The following is a 19,160-nucleotide window of genomic DNA, read 5'->3' as shown; positions in this document are numbered from 1 at the left end:
GAATGACTGATATGACTAATAACTAGACTCTTCACATGACTCTATATACCACATCCATGTATTCATGTTTGCACACATGTTTAGTGTTTTATAAATGTATTAGACCACCACCCAACCAAACAGCTCCCCTAGATTAAAAATACTGACCAAAATCATTTGTTTCTGTGATGGTTAATCCACTAGTATTTGCAAGCTTTTTAATCATAATCTTTAATCAGAGTACTATTGCATGCAAGAAATTTTTTTTTTGATCAAGGTCTTTTTATTGAACAAAAAAATTGCTTTTAGCAACAATTACAGCAGTATTAACAAACTCCCCCCCTCCCCCCCCCACCACCACCTATCCAGAACAGTGTAACAAAAACCCAGCCAGAGAAGAAGGAAGAAATAAGATAAAATTGAACTACAGATAAAAAAGTCAATAAAATAAATGAATGACAGCAAGAAAAAAACAAAACACCCCCCCCCCCCCCACACACACACACACACACATTAAGCGATAGTATGCAGATTTAAACTTTAGTATTAGACTATAAACCATGTTATTGTATCATGTAATATTATTTCTTATAAATCTAAGCTAATCAGCAAAGGTTTGCAGCTTTGTGAAACAAGCCCTGGCAATAGATTTAGAAATACTGATTTTGAATAACAGATTAAAATGAATGCTTTGATTGAAATCTAGAATTTCTTATTGTTAGTAAATGACCTGGACCCCTTGTCTGGGGCTCTCCTCAGCTCTTTCACGGTTTCCCCTCCGTTGGTCTTCCTTGGACTCTTGCACTCTGGTGGTCTCTGGATGTCTGGAGTCTGGATCTCCTCCATACCTGCTTCATGCCCTGGGGGACGGGGCTATGGCTCCCCACTCCCTCTGGCAGGTCGTTACATGAAGAAACCTTTTGAATACAAGCGCGCTCATGCTCACAGGTGTACACACGGTGTTCACAGACACAAACTACACTTTTCTTGGCTGCTACCTCAAAGCACACTGTGCTCTGTCAATCTTACGTATATATGTGTGTGCGCGTATATATATATATATGTGTGTGTGTGTGTGCGCGTATATATATATATATATATATATATATATATATATATATATATATATATATATATATATATATTTATGTGTGTGTGTGTGTGTGTATTTTTTGCCCCCACATCTTTTTTCTTTCCCTCCCTCCCTCTCTTTCTTTCTCCCTTTCCTTTCCCCCAGTCATGTCTGTCCCATGTGTAACAACTGAAAATCAAATCAAATAAATAACAAAGGTCAATCAAATGGACCAATATGGTCCACTTGGCATAGTAAATCTGTTGAGCATCTTTCTTGGCCTTCAGGCAACAATTCTGATGGCAAAAGAACCAAACGGGACAGGTGGAGAAACCCCCCCCCCCCCCCTCCCAAAACAAAACAAAAAAAGTAAATGACCTGGAAACAATCATGTTAATCTTGAACAAGTAAGCAAGGTTTTTGATCCTGATTAATGTTTACTTCGTTGAATTGAACGGAAACTAAACTAACCAGCTTCCTGTCAATCTTGGATCTGATGCCTGTATACTGTGTTCCCGTCCATCTAAGATCTAGAATCTGGAAGATAACTTAGATCAGCGTATATTTACTGATGTGGATTAATTTCTGTATGGCATCAAAGATGAAAAGCACAAAATCAGACGTGATGTCTTGCACAAGGCTAAATGCTATTTGTCTTGGCCTTGGTTGTGCAACACTGGGAGCAATGTGGTGTGCCTCGATGCTCGGGGCACTCATATATATATTCAAATAATTTTAAAAAAAGTTCATTTACCTGTTATTACCACACACCAAATCCGGTCATTGGTACTTGCTGGCTTGTGTAGCCACAAGATAACAAAGGCTCAACACTGCGCCCAGCATCCTGGAGCACTTCTGTTGTTCTTTTGTACGTGTTTTGAGTTTTTATGTGCTTCTGAGTTTTTATATGCTTCTGAGTTTTTACGTGCTTCGGAGTCTGTACGTGTTTTTACGTGTTTTGGAGTTTTTACGTGTTTTGGAGTTTGTACGTGTTTTTACGTGTTTTGGAGTTTGTACATGCTTCAGAGTTCGTACGTGATTTGAAGTTTGTATGTGCTTTGTCTCTAGGGGCCACCGTAAATATACTTTTATTTATTCACTCCACATAAAATGTAATAAATAAATCATCTAATACAAAAATCAACTATTCACATTTCAAGTTTTAACTATTTACATTTTCAGCTTTTTCCTTTCACAAATTTAAAGTGAAAAGAACACAAAACACTGCAAACCACAACACAATTAAATATAAATTATAATATGAAAACTAAAAGAACATGCATATTCTCTGTCATATGGACCTGCATGAATAAACTTTCTCAATCCTTTATCATCTGCAACCGAAAATAGTTGTGGATGATTACTATACCTTTCTAATGTTGTTGTCCCTGCCTCTCTTTCTCTCTCTCTGGCTCTGTTCCTGTGCTACTGAGTGTAACTACCGCCCCTCCCCCCTCTGCCCAGCGTAAAGCACAAGGCTCGCGTGCAGAGTGAAGCGGAAAAAAAGTGCGAGAGAGAGGCTGAGAGAAAGAAAAAAAAAAAAAACCACGTGACGGCTCGCGATAAGGAGCCGGCTCGCGTCGTTCACGTCAAAGAGTCGGCTCTAAGAGCCATTTCGTTCGCGAACGACCCATCACTAGAGTGAAGGGACACAGCACCTACCCTCGAGTCTAGTGGACCACATGTGCAATATAAATATGCAGGGGTGGGGAGGTGCAGAGTGAAGTAAGTGGAAACTTGTTATTGTCTATGTTGTGAAAGTGAACCACAGGCAAGGAAGTTGAGCTTGGAATAATAATAATAAATTGCATATTTCTTTCGTTTGGGACACACTGAAAACAAAAAACAGCGGTTAAATGAGCAGAAATTTCGCACTTTTTACGTCGACGGACACGGCTCCCAGAGTTGCCCTCTCGCGATTTTTCGAGAATTTTTCCAACGAGAGTTCAACCGGAAGTAAATAGTATTCATGGCATAGTAACCACTAGTGAGAGGGGACGAAATAGCAATTTAAGCGCGGATGCTATTTAATTCATCGAACTGAAATCGTTTGTAAACTTCAGAGTTAGCAGCTTCAGCGTTGAGAGGCAACAGACCTCCCTCCACCACCGGCGTTTCGATAATAAACACAGCAGAAGGGTGGCGGGATTGTGCAGCACGCTCGGGGCCTGGAAAGACGTGTGCTAGCCCAGCCAACGTTACGCTGCGTTAACTCGGCAGTCAAGCTAACGTCACGTTTAGCATCACAGTCTGTCCACTGAAGCTGCTAGTTTCACCAGCTAATGTCAGCTGTGCTTTTACACAGATAAACAGCATCAGCCCCGATTAGCTTTAACTGTGGCGGTGGTCGAGGAAAGGCTCCTTTGGATCTAAGATGATCATTGAAAACCTCGATGCCTTGAAAACATGGCTGTCTGAAACCCTCGAGCCCATGTAAGTATGGTTAGCCATTAGCCAAAAGGCTTTAGTAAATTTAGTTTAGTCGGAGTTACACAAACTACTTAAATGAATGGGGGCTTGAAAGAGTAAATTTTGCTCCAGTAAAGGTCCCGTTGCTTTATTGACATTTTACTGAAGTAAAAATTAATTTTGGTTGTGAAAAAAGTTGCCAAATTAAAATGTACTCCGAGTAAACATAATGTGTTGCGCCTTTAAAAGGGTAAGGGAGAGGAAAAGCTGTTACATGGTAATAATGTGGTGATAATATGGTGGTTAACCATGTCCTGTAATATAAGATGCATGATTAGAACATTCTTAGTCTACGAAAAAGTGTCCTTAATATACGAAACAGTCCTAAGTCCCTTTTGCTTAAACTCTGCTGCATGTGCAAAATACCACTGGTCAAATATATAATTATATAACTGCTTTCCTCAGTACAGCCAGCCTAGAAATAACCAGATTAAATAACAAAACTGTCACACTGTGTCCCCAAACTTGATTCAGCAACATTAAAAATGCACGTCACATAACCAAGCAGCTTTATAAAGAACGATAAGGAGATGTAATAAATCAAGGCAGCACAGAGTTGCAAATAATATATTGTTAACTCTTAATTCCTGGTATCACTTACAAGAAAAGCTAAACAAAGTACTAACTGAGTCAGTTATTTATTTATGTTATTTAAGCTTTAAATGAGCCAGAACCAATAACATTTCCTACCAACAACAGCAAAGCTACTGCCTGCTTTTGTGGTGTATTGTAAATTCAGTGGATACAGTTAGTTAACTCACCTGCATTTTGCAGCTTTCATAAACGACTGTGTCCTCCCAACACGTATTGTCACAGACAAATTGTCTGGTTTTAAAAGGAAATCTTGTTCAAGTGTTATATGGATTTCTTTCTTAACGATTGCAGCTGTGATGCAGACCCTTCTGCGCTCGCCAAGTATGTTGTTGCGTTGGTGAAGAAGGACAAAAGTGAAAAGGAACTTAAAGCCCTTTGTATAGACCAGCTGGATGTATTTCTTCAGAAAGGTAATTATTAAAGCTTTATTTTCCAAGCCCCATTACCTTTATCATGTGATCCTGAATGTTATTTGACTCTGGTTTAAAATATTATTCTATTACTTTTTTTTTCTTTCCAGAAACCCAGCCATTTGTGGATAAGCTGTTTGAAGCCGTTAACAACAAAAGCTACCTCCCACAGCTTGAGCAGCCACCCTCTGTGATCAAAGTTGAGAAAGAAGAGCAGAAGAAAGATGAGGTTATCTTCTTTTAATGTCAAGAATTTCAAACAGCCTGAGTACCCAAAGATTATTAACATCAGTTAAATGCACACTTGCTAAACAGTATGAGCAACCAGTTTAAATAGGCACCTTTTTTTTCTTGTTCAGGCAAATCGTGAAGACGAACGAGACAAGAAATTTTTGCGACGCGTGAATCACAGCCCCCCACAATCAAGTTCTCGCTACAGCAGAGACAGCAGGTGTGTGCATTTGCCTGTTCTCATTTAGAAAAAACAAAACAAAAACCATGTCAACATGTGTTTTTCTTTCACTCATTTCACTCATTGTTTAAAAAAAAAAAAAATTTTCAGGAGAGGAGATGACCGTAAGCGAGACGATCGCTCCAGGAAGAGGGATTATGATCGCAACCCGCCGAGAAGGGACTCTTACCGTGAACGCTACAATCGCAGAAGAGGCCGCAGCCGCAGTTACAGTCGTAGTCGTAGCCGAAGCAGGAGCTGGAGCAAAGACCGTATCCGAGACCGTGACAGAGACAGGGAAAGAGACAGGGATCGAGATCGCACCAGGAGCCGGTCCCTCAGTAGAACTCGGTCGAGAAGCAGAAGTCGAGGTAAGAACCTGATTAACTCAGGTTGTAAAAATATCAGTATTTTTCTTTTTAATGTGCGAACATGCCAACTTCATTACAGATCTTAGAACATCTTATTTTTCCTGGAGATGTATTTGTTTGGTATAGGTGTGTATTTCCTCTGGTATGAATTTACCCAATCTTAAGAATTCAATAGGATTTCCTGAATAGTTCACTGTATATGATGATCTACCAGTGCTGAGCAGTTAAAGAGAAAAAGGATCAAACTAAAAACGGTGTACCTGATTCACAGGTCTGATTTGTCACTTTTGTATATGTGTTAGTGATTTAAAGCCATGTGGCCTTTCTTTTCTCTCTAGAACGAGACTCTGGAAAGTTGAAGTATGATCATGAACGAGGGGACAGGTCAGAGAGTGGTGATGGATATACCCCAGCTGCTCTTGTCTCCACTGCAACCACTTCACACTTCCCTGTGCCAACACTGAGCAGCACTATTACAGTCATTGCTCCCACACATCATCACAGCAACAACACCACAGAGAGCTGGTCAGACTTCCATCCCGAGCACCCTATGGATCGGGTCCCTTTCAACAGGGGGCCTCCCCCTCAACAGAGAAATCGATGCCGTGACTATGACGGTAAGGACAGCTGATATTAAATATATATATATATGTATATAAAAATATATTAAATGTGTTCTGTTTTGTTCTTGGACGTTGTATATTTGTTTGTTCTACATAGCTCTGTTTCCTTTTGCAGAAAAGGGATTCTGCATGCAGGGGGATCTGTGTCCTTTCGATCACGGAAGTGATCCCGTTGTAGTGGAGGATGTCAATTTGCCCAGTATGTTGCCCTTCCAACCTCCACCAATTCCAGGTGTGGAGCCACCACCACCCCCAGGCCTCCCACCACCACCACCTCTCATGAACCCACCACCTGTGAACCTTCGGCCACCTGTGCCCCCTCCAGGTGCCCTTCCACCTAGCCTCCCACCCATTGCAGGTAGAGATTCAGATAATAATTGCTGTATTTCCTCTTTTTTCCTGACACTTTGATTCAAGGTTTTAAAAAGTACTAATAGGTTGAATTAGCATTAAAGCAATTTTAAAGTTTAGGGACTTTTTTAAGTCATCAAATAAATTCTTTATGCTTAAAACTACAAAGTGATATATCGCTACAGAAAAGGGCTACCAAAGATGTTAACTCTTGCTTTATCTGGCACAGGTCCCCCTCCTCCTCTTCCTCCACTGCAACCAGCAGGCATGGATGGTCCTCCCAATTCCATCACCAGCTCCGTTCCCACCATTGTCACCTCTGGGATGCGCTCCTCGCTTCCACCACTCTCAAGGCCACTCTTCAACTCTGGTAATGTCTCTAATCTCTTATGTAGTCTATATAATTTTAGATTTATAAATTGGTTGCTGTACTTTACCCCAGTATTTTATGAGCTAAATGATCCTCTCTCTGCTGATCAGATCACTATGACATAGACGTGTACAATCCCGAGGCCCCCAGCATCACCAATACTTCCAGGCAGATCTATCGTCACCGGGTCAATGCCCAGAGACCCAACCTGATTGGTCTCACTATGGGGGAGGTCGATCAGCCACACAGAGGTATTTTAAACCATTTGAACTTTGAAAAGACTGTCCTCAGTTATATGTGCATTTCATCTACTGCAATCAGAAGTGTTTCTCTAGACTTGTATTCTCCTTTTATGAGCCACATGTGTTGGTCTCAGAAATTAACCTATCAGTGTTTGTTCCAGCAGACAAGATTCCCAACAACAGTATGAGAATTGTCATGGAATCTGATTCGAGGAAGAGACCCGCTCCATCTCATGATGGAGGGCTGCCCACCAAGAAACCTTGGTTTGACAAGTAAGAAACACTTTGTTTTTGTTTGTATTTTTTCTATAGTATGTAAATGGCCTGTATTTGTATAGCGTTTTACTAGTCCCTAAGGACCCCAAAGCGCTTTACACATTCAGTCATCCACCCATTCACACACACATTCACACAACAGCACATGTAAAGAGGGGTATAATTTGACACATGTGAATTGGTTAATTTTCTCCTCTCTGCTCAGAATCAACTTTAATAAACCCAACCACCAGGGCAGCCACAAAAGGGCTCAGTTTACTCCTAACGCCAAGCTGCTTGTTCGGCAAATTCCCCCCGAGCTCAACAACATCAGCAAACTCAACGAGCATTTCAGCAAGTTTGGAACCATCGTCAACCTGCAGGTCAGTTTCCGGATATGGATGTCCCGGCTTTGATCGTTGTTGGTTATTAACACGTGTAACCACAGTATAGCGCAATCATATATGCTGTTCAGTTGGTGATTGATGTGTGAACAGTATGCATGCATGGATCTGGTATTAAAAGGTTAAAGAGTCACACATGGTTTGTCTAGTGGTTTAGATTAATCTTCTAGGTTGTCTTTTAGAAATAAAATATAAAATTATGCCATAAAGCTATTTGAGTAACATGATTTGCAACAGCTCTGGTCCAACATAAATCTGACAGGCAATATCAATAAAGATATCACATGTCAAAATAAGAGATTGACTGCTAAGGTATCTTCAAAAACAACTGCGTACTCTTTTACAAAATACATTGATGTAGTTTTAGGCTTTGAAGGATTGGACAGTAAAAGGTAAACATAATGACTCTTGGGATGATCAGGTGGAACTAACACCATGTAACTGCTCTTGTGTCCGTTTAGGAATCAAATAATGTTGAATTAACTCTTTATCTCATAAAGATGACTTTTGATAACTTCCCCTCTACCCTTAACGACAAGTTTTGACACCTCAGTATATATCAATCAAGACGTTTCCTGGAAGCAGCATAGGCAGAAACTACCCTCGCTAACTTCTAATGCACACCGAATTATTTTGTTTTATAAGGAGGCCTGAAGTATAACGGAAACCACTCACTACATCTTGAAAGCCTAGTAGGGCTTTCAAGATGTAGTGTAAAGATGTAGTGTAAAGATGTAGTGTAAAGAGTTAAAATTTCAGAGTCCGATAAAGCCCCTCGTTGTGTTATCAGGTTTGTTTGCAAGAAAACTGACTTTGATCGTGTCTATGTGCTACTGTTAAGGCAAATATCCAGATATCCAGATGAGTGAAGCTGATGTTTGCGAGTGACTTAGCTGACCACAGCTCATCACACACACATTGTTATCCCCTTGAGTGACCGTGGTTTTCAGATTGTAATGTGTTGTCCTCTGTCTGTTTTAAAAATGGTTTTAAATGTTTTTACAGGTGGCCTACCAGAGTGACCCTGAGGGGGCACTGATACAGTTTTCCTCTCCTGATGAGGCAAAGCGGGCCATGCAAAGCACTGAGGCGGTTCTCAACAACCGTTTCATCAGGGTACACTGGTTTCGTGAGGATGGAAACGATGCCCAGGGCCAGTCTCAGTTACAGCAGCAGTTACAGCCACAGGTAGCCACTGTTAAAGTCAGCCATCTCTCATAACACGCTTTTGCAGACTGTTATCTTTACACAAGCAACTGCTTTTCCTCTAATTTTCTTTAAAATAGGAGGCACTTGCAAACCAGTGGATTCATTGTGATTACAGATTCACAGTAATACAAGTTCCTCTAACTTAATCAGCTTAAACAAGAACACACCACAGCCAATGTTAATGTTTTAAGGTGTGAAATGTATTTCCTGTTTTAAGGGTATTTTTTGATAATTTGCAAGAACTAGACACTGTGCCACATTGTCTTCTCTTGGCTCTCTTTTTGCAATGTAGAAAACTCGGCGGCTGTAATACCTGTCATTTCTGCACGTACAGCACAAAGAACTTGTTTTGCTGTCTAAAAAAATAAATGCAGCGGAGGCAAATCTGGAAGAGGGACAGCCTATTTATCCGCTAAAATGCCTTCCATTTCACAATTGTACACCGTCTTTGTTTTTCAGCAGCCTCCAGCCACTTCCCTGAAGCAGTCTGTCAAAGACCGTCTGGGACCCATGCTGCCTCAGAATTCAGGGCCCGGTCAGGAATCCGGTGCAGCCTCACAGGTGTGTGTAGGCGGTCTTGCTGAGGATGTGTTTTGTTGCGTGTACTTGTCAAAATTTGCCCGAGGTCTGTATAAACATTTCCCCCCTTTTTGACCCCCTCCCCACACCCCTTTTGTGCAGAATCCCACTAAGCTGTCAGTGAAGGATCGTCTAGGCTTCTGTACAAAACCAGCAGCTCCAATTGAAAAAGTAAGTCTCCACTCTGTGTTCAGAAGTCTTTGCGTCCCTTTTAAAATGTTCTCCTTCTCTTGCAAATGTAATTGTTTTCTCTCAGTTTCAGGTGTGTTCAACGTCCATGGGACTCACAAAGACTGTGTACAATCCTGCTGTCCTGAAGACAGCACAAAGGACCTCAGAGGAAGCTTTGAAGAAGAAACAGGTGAGAAATGGATGGAAATTTGGAGGGGCAGTGATTTATAAGTCGAGCAAAAAAACTGTATCCTATCCCCATTTCTAATTACACAGGAAGCTCTAAAACTGCAGCAAGATGTGAGGAAGAAGAAGCAGGAAATATTGGAGAAGCACATTGAGACACAAAAGGTAAGATGCAGAAGGAATAAAGGCTTCTGTTGCTCAGTGTTAATTTGCATAGATTTGGATGATTTGAGTAAGATTATTATGGTTTTTTTTTTTAACATTTATTTTCACCTCAAGTGTAATTATTCAAATATGGAGACATCAGCAAATGTTAAACTTGTATTTCTCTGCTTATGTCTGCTGCAGCTCCTGATATCCAAACTTGAGAAGAACAAATCAATGAAGGCAGAGGATAAAGCCAAGATCATGGAAACTTTGGACATGTTAACAAAGAGCATCACCAAACTGCAAGAGGAGATAAAATTAATCTCAAGCAACAGCAACCCACTGCGGATAGCAAAAAGCAAGGCCCAGGTAGTGTTACCTAAAAGAAGAAATACACCGATATGGTCAAACAAAAGCCAACTGATAAGAACCTGATGGATTATTATTGATTTGATCTTGATTTCAGTGATTGAGTTTTTTCTCTCCTTTTTCTTCTAGTATATCACAGAAAATGGTTGTAACTTGCTGTTGCTGTTAGATTCTCCCACACTTGATATATTTGCTTGTTTTCTGTTTTAATTTAAAATTCTAGTTGATGGCCAGCATTTATTTTTATTAAATCTGCTTTCACTCACAGGCACAGAAAGAACTGCTGGATGCACAGCTGGATCTGTATAAGAAGACTCAGGCTGGAGAGGACACAGCCCTGTTGAAGATCAAATATACCCAGCTGCAAATTGAGGTATTGAATTTAAAAAAAAAAAGAAAGAGGGCAAGCTTGAAACCATGTATAAAAATGCTGCTTGCACAGTAGCCACTTGAGGGCAGACTTGTTCTTGGAATTTCAAATGATGAAACATAATCTCCACTCCAGCTGTGTTCTGATGTGCTCTGATTGTTTTCTTTCAGGCAGCTAAACGGGGGTTGCTGTCACCAGGGCGGGGCCGGGGTGTCCATCCTCGGGGCCGCGGTGCCGTCAGGGCTCGGGGAAGGGGCTCTAGGGGGCGAGGAAGAGGTGTGCCGCTGCACGCAGTCGTGGATCATCGACCAAGAGCGCTGAAAATTTCTGGTTTCAACGACACAGACCGCATAGATTTGCTACCACACTTTGCTGTAAGTGAACCTAAAACGGAAAAAACAGACATTTGATAGCAGCCACTGTGCTGTGTAACAGTGTAAAATGACAGGATGTTAAAGTTTTACGTTTGGTGAGCATACAGTGCTCATCTAAAGATAATCATAATAATACATTTAAGAGAAGATATTAAAAATATTGACACTGTTTAGTATATAGCTGGTGTAAAAAATATTCCATATTCATAATTTCCAGTGAGCTTAACACTGTCTACACTGCTTCCTCTGCATTTTAACCAACTGTAGGTTAACAGCAGGCCACGTTGCTGGTTTGTTAGGAACATTTTCCTCACTGTTGTGATGTATTAGTTTGTTCAATGACCAAAATGCTTTGCTTTCCCAATCCTGTAGCAATTTGGAGAAATTGAAGATTGCCGGATTGATGAGGGTAACCTGTCCGCGGTCATCACGTACAAGACGAGAGCGGAAGCAGAGCAGGTGATGCACTTTAACATTCAAACAGTGAAATGTCTGTTTCATTTTTTTCTGCATTATGGCTCGTCCTTGGATTAGCAAGGATAAGGCACAAAGACCAGCAGCTAAGCCTGATGTTGACACCTGCCCCCCCTCTGTCTGCTTTATGTTGTCCACCTGCAGGCGGCTCTTCACGGAGTGAAATTTAATAACCAGACTTTGCGCCTGGCTTGGCATAAGCCTGTCACCACTCTCACTACTGCGGATGCTGACGAAGCAGAACCTGAGGAAGATGAGGTTTGTGGATGTTTCTCACCTTGCCTTAGTGTTGGCACTGTTGATTCAGTGTGGGGGATTTTCTGACACGTGAGTCACGAGGAGAGCATTAGACTTATTTCTTCCTCATGCTGCTATTAAATCCACTTGGAAATATTTTCTTTAGTGAGGACTTTTTTAGATGTGCTCATCTCAGTAAAACTTATCAAATATGTTTCTTGTATTTAACAGCCACAAGGGGGAGCTCTTACACATCAATGCAGGAACTGTACTAGGATTGTACTGATCAGCCAAAATATTAAAACCAGCTGCTTAATATTGCATCCCATCACCCCTACTCTCCCATACTTAACCCATCATGGCACTGGGCTACAGATTCAATGGCAATGGCAATTTGTGGATCAGGATTTCTTCCATTCCATACTCCTCGGCCCAGCTGACATCATTTTGGACGTTTCTGGGGATGAAAAAATGTTGTTGTAGATGTCACGCTTCTGACTGCCCAGGGTTTCCCATCAGAGTATTGCATTTTCACTAGATGATCATTGTTGATTCACTTTATCTGTCTGTGGTTTTAATAACAGTGCTGGTCAGTGAAATTCGCACAGCCCCTCATACCTTGATTACTCTCAGATGGAGAATTTAGTTTGTCTTAGGACCTTTTTAGAAAGAAACAGATGTGTTGTGGAGTTTTCTGCACTTTTTAAGCACGTGTAGTAATCTCAGTTTCTTTTCTTCTGTCCTATCAGTACCCAGAAGAGTCTCTAAGCGATGATGCGCTGCTGGCGGACGACGATGAGGAAGAAGACGACAACGAGCCTCGCCCCTGGCGCAGATGAGGCTCACTCAGATGTTTTTTTGTTTGTTTGTTTTCTTTTCTTCCTGTGGTTACACTGGTGTGGAGGACAAGTGGAACTTTAGAGAAGATTTCAATGCTTGCTTATAAATCAGCAAGACACATTTCACTTTGGCTAGATGTGTTTTTTTCCCCTAGAATTGCTGTAACTGGCAGAAAAACCATGTACAAGTTTAATGAATTTCATTGTGTATACCAGATGCAACAGTGCTGATTTTTTTTTTTATTGCTCTTAATGTAGACTGTTTTTTTTTCTTTCATATTTGGGTTCACAGAATACAATTAGTTTGTTGGGACATAACAGCTGATCACTGAAAGACACATTTTTTTGAGTTCCTAAAAATAAAAAAAAAAGCTGTGTTATAATTTAAACCAATGACAGTAGCTTTTGCAGAATAGTGTTAGGTTGACTGGTTTAAACGCTTGTGTGTAAATATTTTATGAATGAGTTTAATTGATTTGTATGAAAGCTTGGCTTCTAAGTTCTTTGCTTTACTTTGGATTGTACAAAAAAATAAAGAATTGAAATGGTCTAAAACATGCTGCCAAAAAAAAAAAAAAATCCCTCCCCCGTTTCCCAAAAGAAAAAAACAAAACAATTGGCAGTGGGGAAAAAAAAAAGCAGCCAAAAAAAGAGCTGAAAAAAGACCATTTCAACAAACCAAAAAAAACCTTCATCTTCACCTAAGAGCAAACTTCCTAAAAAACCCAAACAAACTCAACAGCTTTAACTGGAACTGGTAAGTGCCATGTAGCACCAAATGGCATATAAAGGTAAGGCAGACATCATGCTGTATATCTGTTTTTGCAAAAAAACCAAAACATTTGGAAACTGATTCAATCTAAAAAATTTTTTTTTTTTTTTTTTTGTAGGAGCTGTCAGTGTGCTGCAGCTTCAACACATCCTTCTCTAAGAAGCGTCAACATTTTACGCTAATCTTGTCATGTTGTATCGACTGTATCAGTCTTTATTTGGTGCCAAGCTCAATGTGATGCTGTATTAAAATACAGAAATATTTTATAAATTGGGGATTGATTATTGTGTGACATTAAGATATATGCAAAAAGTTCGAGTTTGACAGAACTTTGTTTACATCGCACACTGCTGTGCTGTTTGTAACGGGAGTAATTGTGTTTAAAAATTGAACACAACAGTATTAAGTAACAGTTTTGTTTTCTGTAATGATGCATCATTTTGATGAAACAGCCTTGTGAATCTGTGTAATAGCTTAGTGTTGACTTTACGTGTAATTCTGGATTTTGTTCTTGTACCAAAAAACTTTCAGAGCAGTCGTCTGTTCCACTTGAGGTTTTTGTGCTTTTTGTTAAATGAAGAGCCTGTTACTGATAGTAGCAGTCAAATGCAGGTATCCATTTAAACCATGGCAGTGTTCATGGTGAGCCTCAATACCAAAAGTCTTTGAGCAACGTGGGCCATAAGAGAGTGTCGTATAATTTGGTTGGTTAGTTTTTGGGCTGACACATTTTTTGTAGTTCTGCCACTGTACCTCCACAGTGGGCTTTGAATCAAACAAAGTGAATAACATTCTGCTTTAATTTAGGGGTTTAGCAAAGCATTACGTTAACTTTTAAGGTAACAAATCCATTTTTAGAGGCACAAAAAAAATTAGACACTTGACTGGTTAACAGTTTAAAGGTCAGGTGAGTCCTGTTTCCTTGTTATTTCATGATAAATGAAATGGATAAAAATGATACAAGAACCATGCCACATTATCTATCATATAAACTAAGGCAATTTTTATTGCATGGGCGTGTATGGCTGCTGGTGGAATCAAGTCACTATTGTTTATTGATCTAACTGCTGATAGAACTAGTGGGATGAGCTGTGGTGTGCATAGGCCTTTACCCTCTGCTCACATTTCAGTGCTTCACAGTGCAGATGGATAATCACCTGAAACATACTGTAGGAGGAAAAAAAATCGTCACCTGATCCCAACTTAAAAGAACATGCTTTACAGTTAGCGAAGACAAACCCGATGACAAAAACACTCACGAACAAGCAGCGCCTGAAGGTAACTGCAACTGTGCAGGCCTAGCAGAACATCTCAAGTGAGACATTTGGAGATGCCCATGTGTTCTAGACTTCAGGCAGTAATTCACTGCAAAGGATTTTCATCCAAGTATTGATACAAATCCTTATATTTGAGGATTATTGTCTTTTGTTCAGTTGCTTTTGAGCCTCTGAAAATGAAAGCAATGTATAAAAACTAGAGATGGACCGATCCGATATTACGTATCGGTATCGGTCCGATACTGACCTAAATTACTGGATCGGATATCGGAGAAAAATAAAAAATGTAATCCGATCCATTAAATATCACGAAAGCACCTCACAAAACTTGCAACACGCCGTAACTCACCTCAGAACGTATGCATCACGTGATAGAGCAGCTGTGGCATGCGGGACCTGTTGGTGGTCTGGATAGCATGTGGAGCTTCGCTAGCAACCTGGCATTTCATCTCCGACAAAGTTATCCCCGAGAGAAGTAAAGCAAGTGTGTAAGTCCATCTCTGAATGTTTGTAAAGCATTCCCACGTTAAGCTTAACAAGCGACTGCCTCTCGCTCTCCGGCTGCTACTTCAATCTGAAACTGCTTAAATCAGCTGATCGGCTTTTCTGTCGCGAGTCTGTCTCTCGTTTGTTTTTGGTCCACTTTGCGCCAGAAAGAGGAAACCAGCGGCTGAACAACAGCAGCACGTTTAAGCTTGATAAGCTGTTGTTAGAATTTATTTAATATTAATTTCTACACCAGGATCTTTTTCTACGTAGCTGACGCTGGTAACTGTGCAGGGGCGGATCTAGCAAAGTTTAGCCAGGGGGGCCGATAGGGCATTAACTGGGAAAAGGGGGCACAAAGACATACTTTTCTTTCTTATTCTCATTTAAAATGTCGAGCTTTTAATAAATAATTATCTGACACCCAAAGTTTTAATTTGATGTAAAATGAATAGAAGTCAATTACTGTATATAGTGACTATTAAGTCTAATATATATACTAGAGATGGCACGATACCACTTTTTTATGTCCGATACCGATACCGATATCATAAATTTGGATATCTGCCGATACCGATATGAATCCGATATAGTGTTTTTTAATCAACAAAACTGTTTTTTAAAATATCTTGCTGCATTTTGCAAGTCTGCAAGTTCATACTCAAGTTTAAAACAACAACTACACTAAAGCTATTCTGTTATACCTGTATACAAAAAAAATATTTCATAGTTCAGCAATACTGATCAATCTAATAAACTTAAACCTACACCATCCTCCCTATTCTGGTATTTTAAAGAGTACTTAGCGTAAATATTAAGCAACCTAACTAATAGGGTTCCAACTCCCAGCAACAACAAAATTAAATAAATAAAAAATAGGGAACCACCCCTCACGCTCCACCTCATGATGCTTAATCGACGTAATCAACCTTAATTTGATGCAGTGTGAAAAAAAATGCACAGAAATCAATTCTTTTTCAAGAAATATTAAATAGATTCAACATCTTTCTTCAACAAAATTGCAGACTGCACAGATGGTACCTTCCCAAAGTAAAAAGTACTATAGCTTACTAGGGTATATATATTAGACTTAATAGTCACTATGTACAGTAATTGACTTCTATTCATTTTACATCAAATTAAAACTTTGGGTGTCAGATAATTATTTATTAAAAGCTCGACATTTTAAATGAGAATAAGAAAGAAAAGTATGTCTTTGTGCCCCCTTTTCCCAGTTAATGCCCTATCGGCCCCCCTGGCTAAACTTTGCTAGATCCGCCCCTGCACAGTTACCAGCGTCAGCTACGTAGAAAAAGATCCTGGTGTAGAAATTAATATTAAATAAATTCTAACAACAGCTTATCAAGCTTAAACGTGCTGCTGTTGTTCAGCCGCTGGTTTCCTCTTTCTGGCGCAAAGTGGACCAAAAACAAACGAGAGACAGACTCGCGACAGAAAAGCCGATCAGCTGATTTAAGCAGTTTCAGATTGAAGTAGCAGCCGGAGAGCGAGAGGCAGTCGCTTGTTAAGCTTAACGTGGGAATGCTTTACAAACATTCAGAGATGGACTTACACACTTGCTTTACTTCTCTCGGGGATAACTTTGTCGGAGATGAAATGCCAGGTTGCTAGCGAAGCTCCACATGCTATCCAGACCACCAACAGGTCCTGCATGCCACAGCTGCTCTATCACGTGATGCATACGTTCTGAGGTGAGTTACGGCGTGTTGCAAGTTTTGTGAGGTGCTTTCGTGATATTTAATGGATCGGATTACATTTTTTATTTTTCTCCGATATCCGATCCAGTAATTTAGGTCAGTATCGGACCGATACCGATACGTAATATCGGATCGGTCCATCTCTAATATATACCCTAGTAAGCTATAGTACTTTTTACTTTGGGAAGGTACCATCTGTGCAGTCTGCAATTTTGTTGAAGAAAGATGTTGAATCTATTTAATATTTCTTGAAAAAGAATTGATTTCTGTGCATTTTTTTTCACACTGCATCAAATTAAGGTTGATTACGTCGATTAAGCATCATGAGGTGGAGCGTGAGGGGTGGTTCCCTATTTTTTATTTATTTAATTTTGTTGTTGCTGGGAGTTGGAACCCTATTAGTTAGGTTGCTTAATATTTACGCTAAGTACTCTTTAAAATACCAGAATAGGGAGGATGGTGTAGGTTTAAGTTTATTAGATTGATCAGTATTGCTGAACTATGAAATATTTTTTTTGTATACAGGTATAACAGAATAGCTTTAGTGTAGTTGTTGTTTTAAACTTGAGTATGAACTTGCAGACTTGCAAAATGCAGCAAGATATTTTAAAAAACAGTTTTGTTGATTAAAAAACACTATATCGGATTCATATCGGTATCGGCAGATATCCAAATTTATGATATCGGTATCGGTATCGGACATAAAAAAGTGGTATCGTGCCATCTCTAATAAAAACTTAATAAAAGTTGATTCAAAGCTGAAAGGCTGCACTTTACCTCGATTTTTTGATTGAAAAATCTACTGTGGCGGTGTACCAAACAGTTACAGACCAAACTGTATTCAGGGTAGGTCTTGCTTAATTGATCAAGATGACACAGACCTGTCACTAAACAAGACACATTATATGAAAGAAGGCCAGAAAATGTTGGGAAGCTAAAAACTACATCAAGTATTTGAAAATAATGGCTAATGTGTGCTTACTTAGACCCTTCATTTTAAACATCAATGAATGTGAGTGGCGGTGTTTGGCTAACAGGAATTTTGCTTACTGTACGGTGTTTGTAGCATGCACTACACCTGCAGAGAGGCACTTCACAATCCCTCAGCCATGAATGAGATGGGACAAATAACCCAATCAGCGTTCTCTAGTTCATTGTTCCTCTGCCACCCCCGGTGCCTGTCAGGCTTGCAGAGATAATTGTGAGAAATCAGATTTGCTCTCTTAGAATATCTGCTGTTCATCATTTAAACCCTTTCCCCCTGTGCCACCACCAGAAACACGTTCCCTCATCCCTCGATCTCTCAGTATGGGAGTGCTTCCGCCTCCTCCTGCCCTCATTTACCTATGGTGCCACCAAAACTCGTGCAATCGTATTCTTTGATAACACAACCAGCTGTGCTTTGACCTGCACACTTGTGTTCTTGAAGCAAGGCCTGGTAGATCTAACTTGTGAAGTTACTGCTTTGATTGACATAGATTTTCCTGACAGTTATTTAATAGCACTTCATGGAAGAGCTGTATGAATGAATGAAAATTTGGAGTTTGTGTCCCAGGGAGTGTGCAGCTGTGACCAGCATGCAGAAATGTCCGAACCTGCCTCCCTATTGTGTCTCAGTCGGAAGAGTCTATTTATACACTCCATGTGAGCTCTGAAAATATGGGATAACAAGTTTACAGCCTCGATGTCATCCATTATATACAATTTTACTTTCTGATTTGTGTCAAAGAGACAAATGGCATCAAAACTTGGAATAAACTCCGTCGTGTTTTTTTTCTTTCTCCTATATAGAAATGGAAAAATAAAATCCTTTTACTGTGATGTGCAAAATGCAAAACCAGTGGCAATGATTTGCAAAGCTTTCCAATTAATTACAATATTGTCAATTACATTATTGTTCATATTATTAATAATATTACTAATTAAAATAGAACATTTAACAGAGAACATTTAAAATGTGGAAACAAATATTCATTGTTTTCATTTTTGACATTTTGGCTCCTTTGTCTTCTTCTTTTATAATTCCTCAAATGATTTTAACATGTGACGCCTACAGATTACAGACGTGTCCATTGAGCACATCTCCCACTACCAAATACAAGCAGAAAGTGAAGCATTGATGGTGCCTTCACATGCTTTCAATGCCTAATGCACTAATGCTCCTCCATATGATTCTAGATGCTCTCTTTTGAATTGTTCAGTGAAACCCAACTGCAAGATCATTCTTCTGCTTAGAGAATACTACTACTACTACTACTAATAATAAATCTTGTAGCACGACAAAGTTAATAAATGTAAGAATTTAACAGTTGTGTAGAAACTGTTAAAATGTACTTGTTATTTTTCAGGCATATAATAATT

General features: G+C 39.7%; 1 protein-coding gene across 3 annotated transcripts; it reads left to right on the top strand.

Moving 5' to 3' along the window:
- Positions 1–2,985: 2,985 nt before the first annotated feature.
- Positions 2,986–13,238, top strand: rbm26 (RNA binding motif protein 26). Of its 3 annotated transcripts, none has more exons than XM_086290488.1 (22): positions 2,986–3,484; positions 4,406–4,524; positions 4,635–4,753; positions 4,884–4,975; positions 5,087–5,346; positions 5,685–5,963; positions 6,085–6,327; positions 6,550–6,690; positions 6,801–6,941; positions 7,097–7,205; positions 7,414–7,570; positions 8,597–8,779; positions 9,260–9,361; positions 9,482–9,550; positions 9,636–9,740; positions 9,827–9,901; positions 10,085–10,252; positions 10,521–10,625; positions 10,793–10,996; positions 11,369–11,455; positions 11,615–11,728; positions 12,457–13,238. In XM_086290488.1, exons 1-22 carry the CDS (start codon positions 3,426–3,428, stop codon positions 12,544–12,546), a joined length of 3,021 nt encoding a protein of 1,006 aa, XP_086146614.1. In that variant the 5' UTR covers positions 2,986–3,425; the 3' UTR covers positions 12,547–13,238. The 3 variants fall into 3 exon arrangements, with proteins under 3 accessions (XP_086146614.1, XP_086146621.1, XP_086146609.1); XM_086290495.1 differs by having other exon boundaries at positions 7,094–7,205; positions 9,263–9,361; XM_086290483.1 differs by having other exon boundaries at positions 7,094–7,205.
- The last annotated feature ends 5,922 nt before the right edge of the window (positions 13,239–19,160 follow it).

This window comes from Aulonocara sp. 'chitande type north' Nkhata Bay, linkage group LG1, assembly GCF_057382095.1.
Source record: "Aulonocara sp. 'chitande type north' Nkhata Bay isolate Kocher_YH1m ecotype deep benthic linkage group LG1, A_spYH_male_GT1.1, whole genome shotgun sequence".
Lineage (NCBI taxonomy): Eukaryota > Metazoa > Chordata > Actinopteri > Cichliformes > Cichlidae > Aulonocara > Aulonocara sp. 'chitande type north' Nkhata Bay.
The sequence above is the reverse complement of the archived record's forward strand: the minus strand, read 5'-3'. Positions and strand labels throughout refer to the sequence as shown.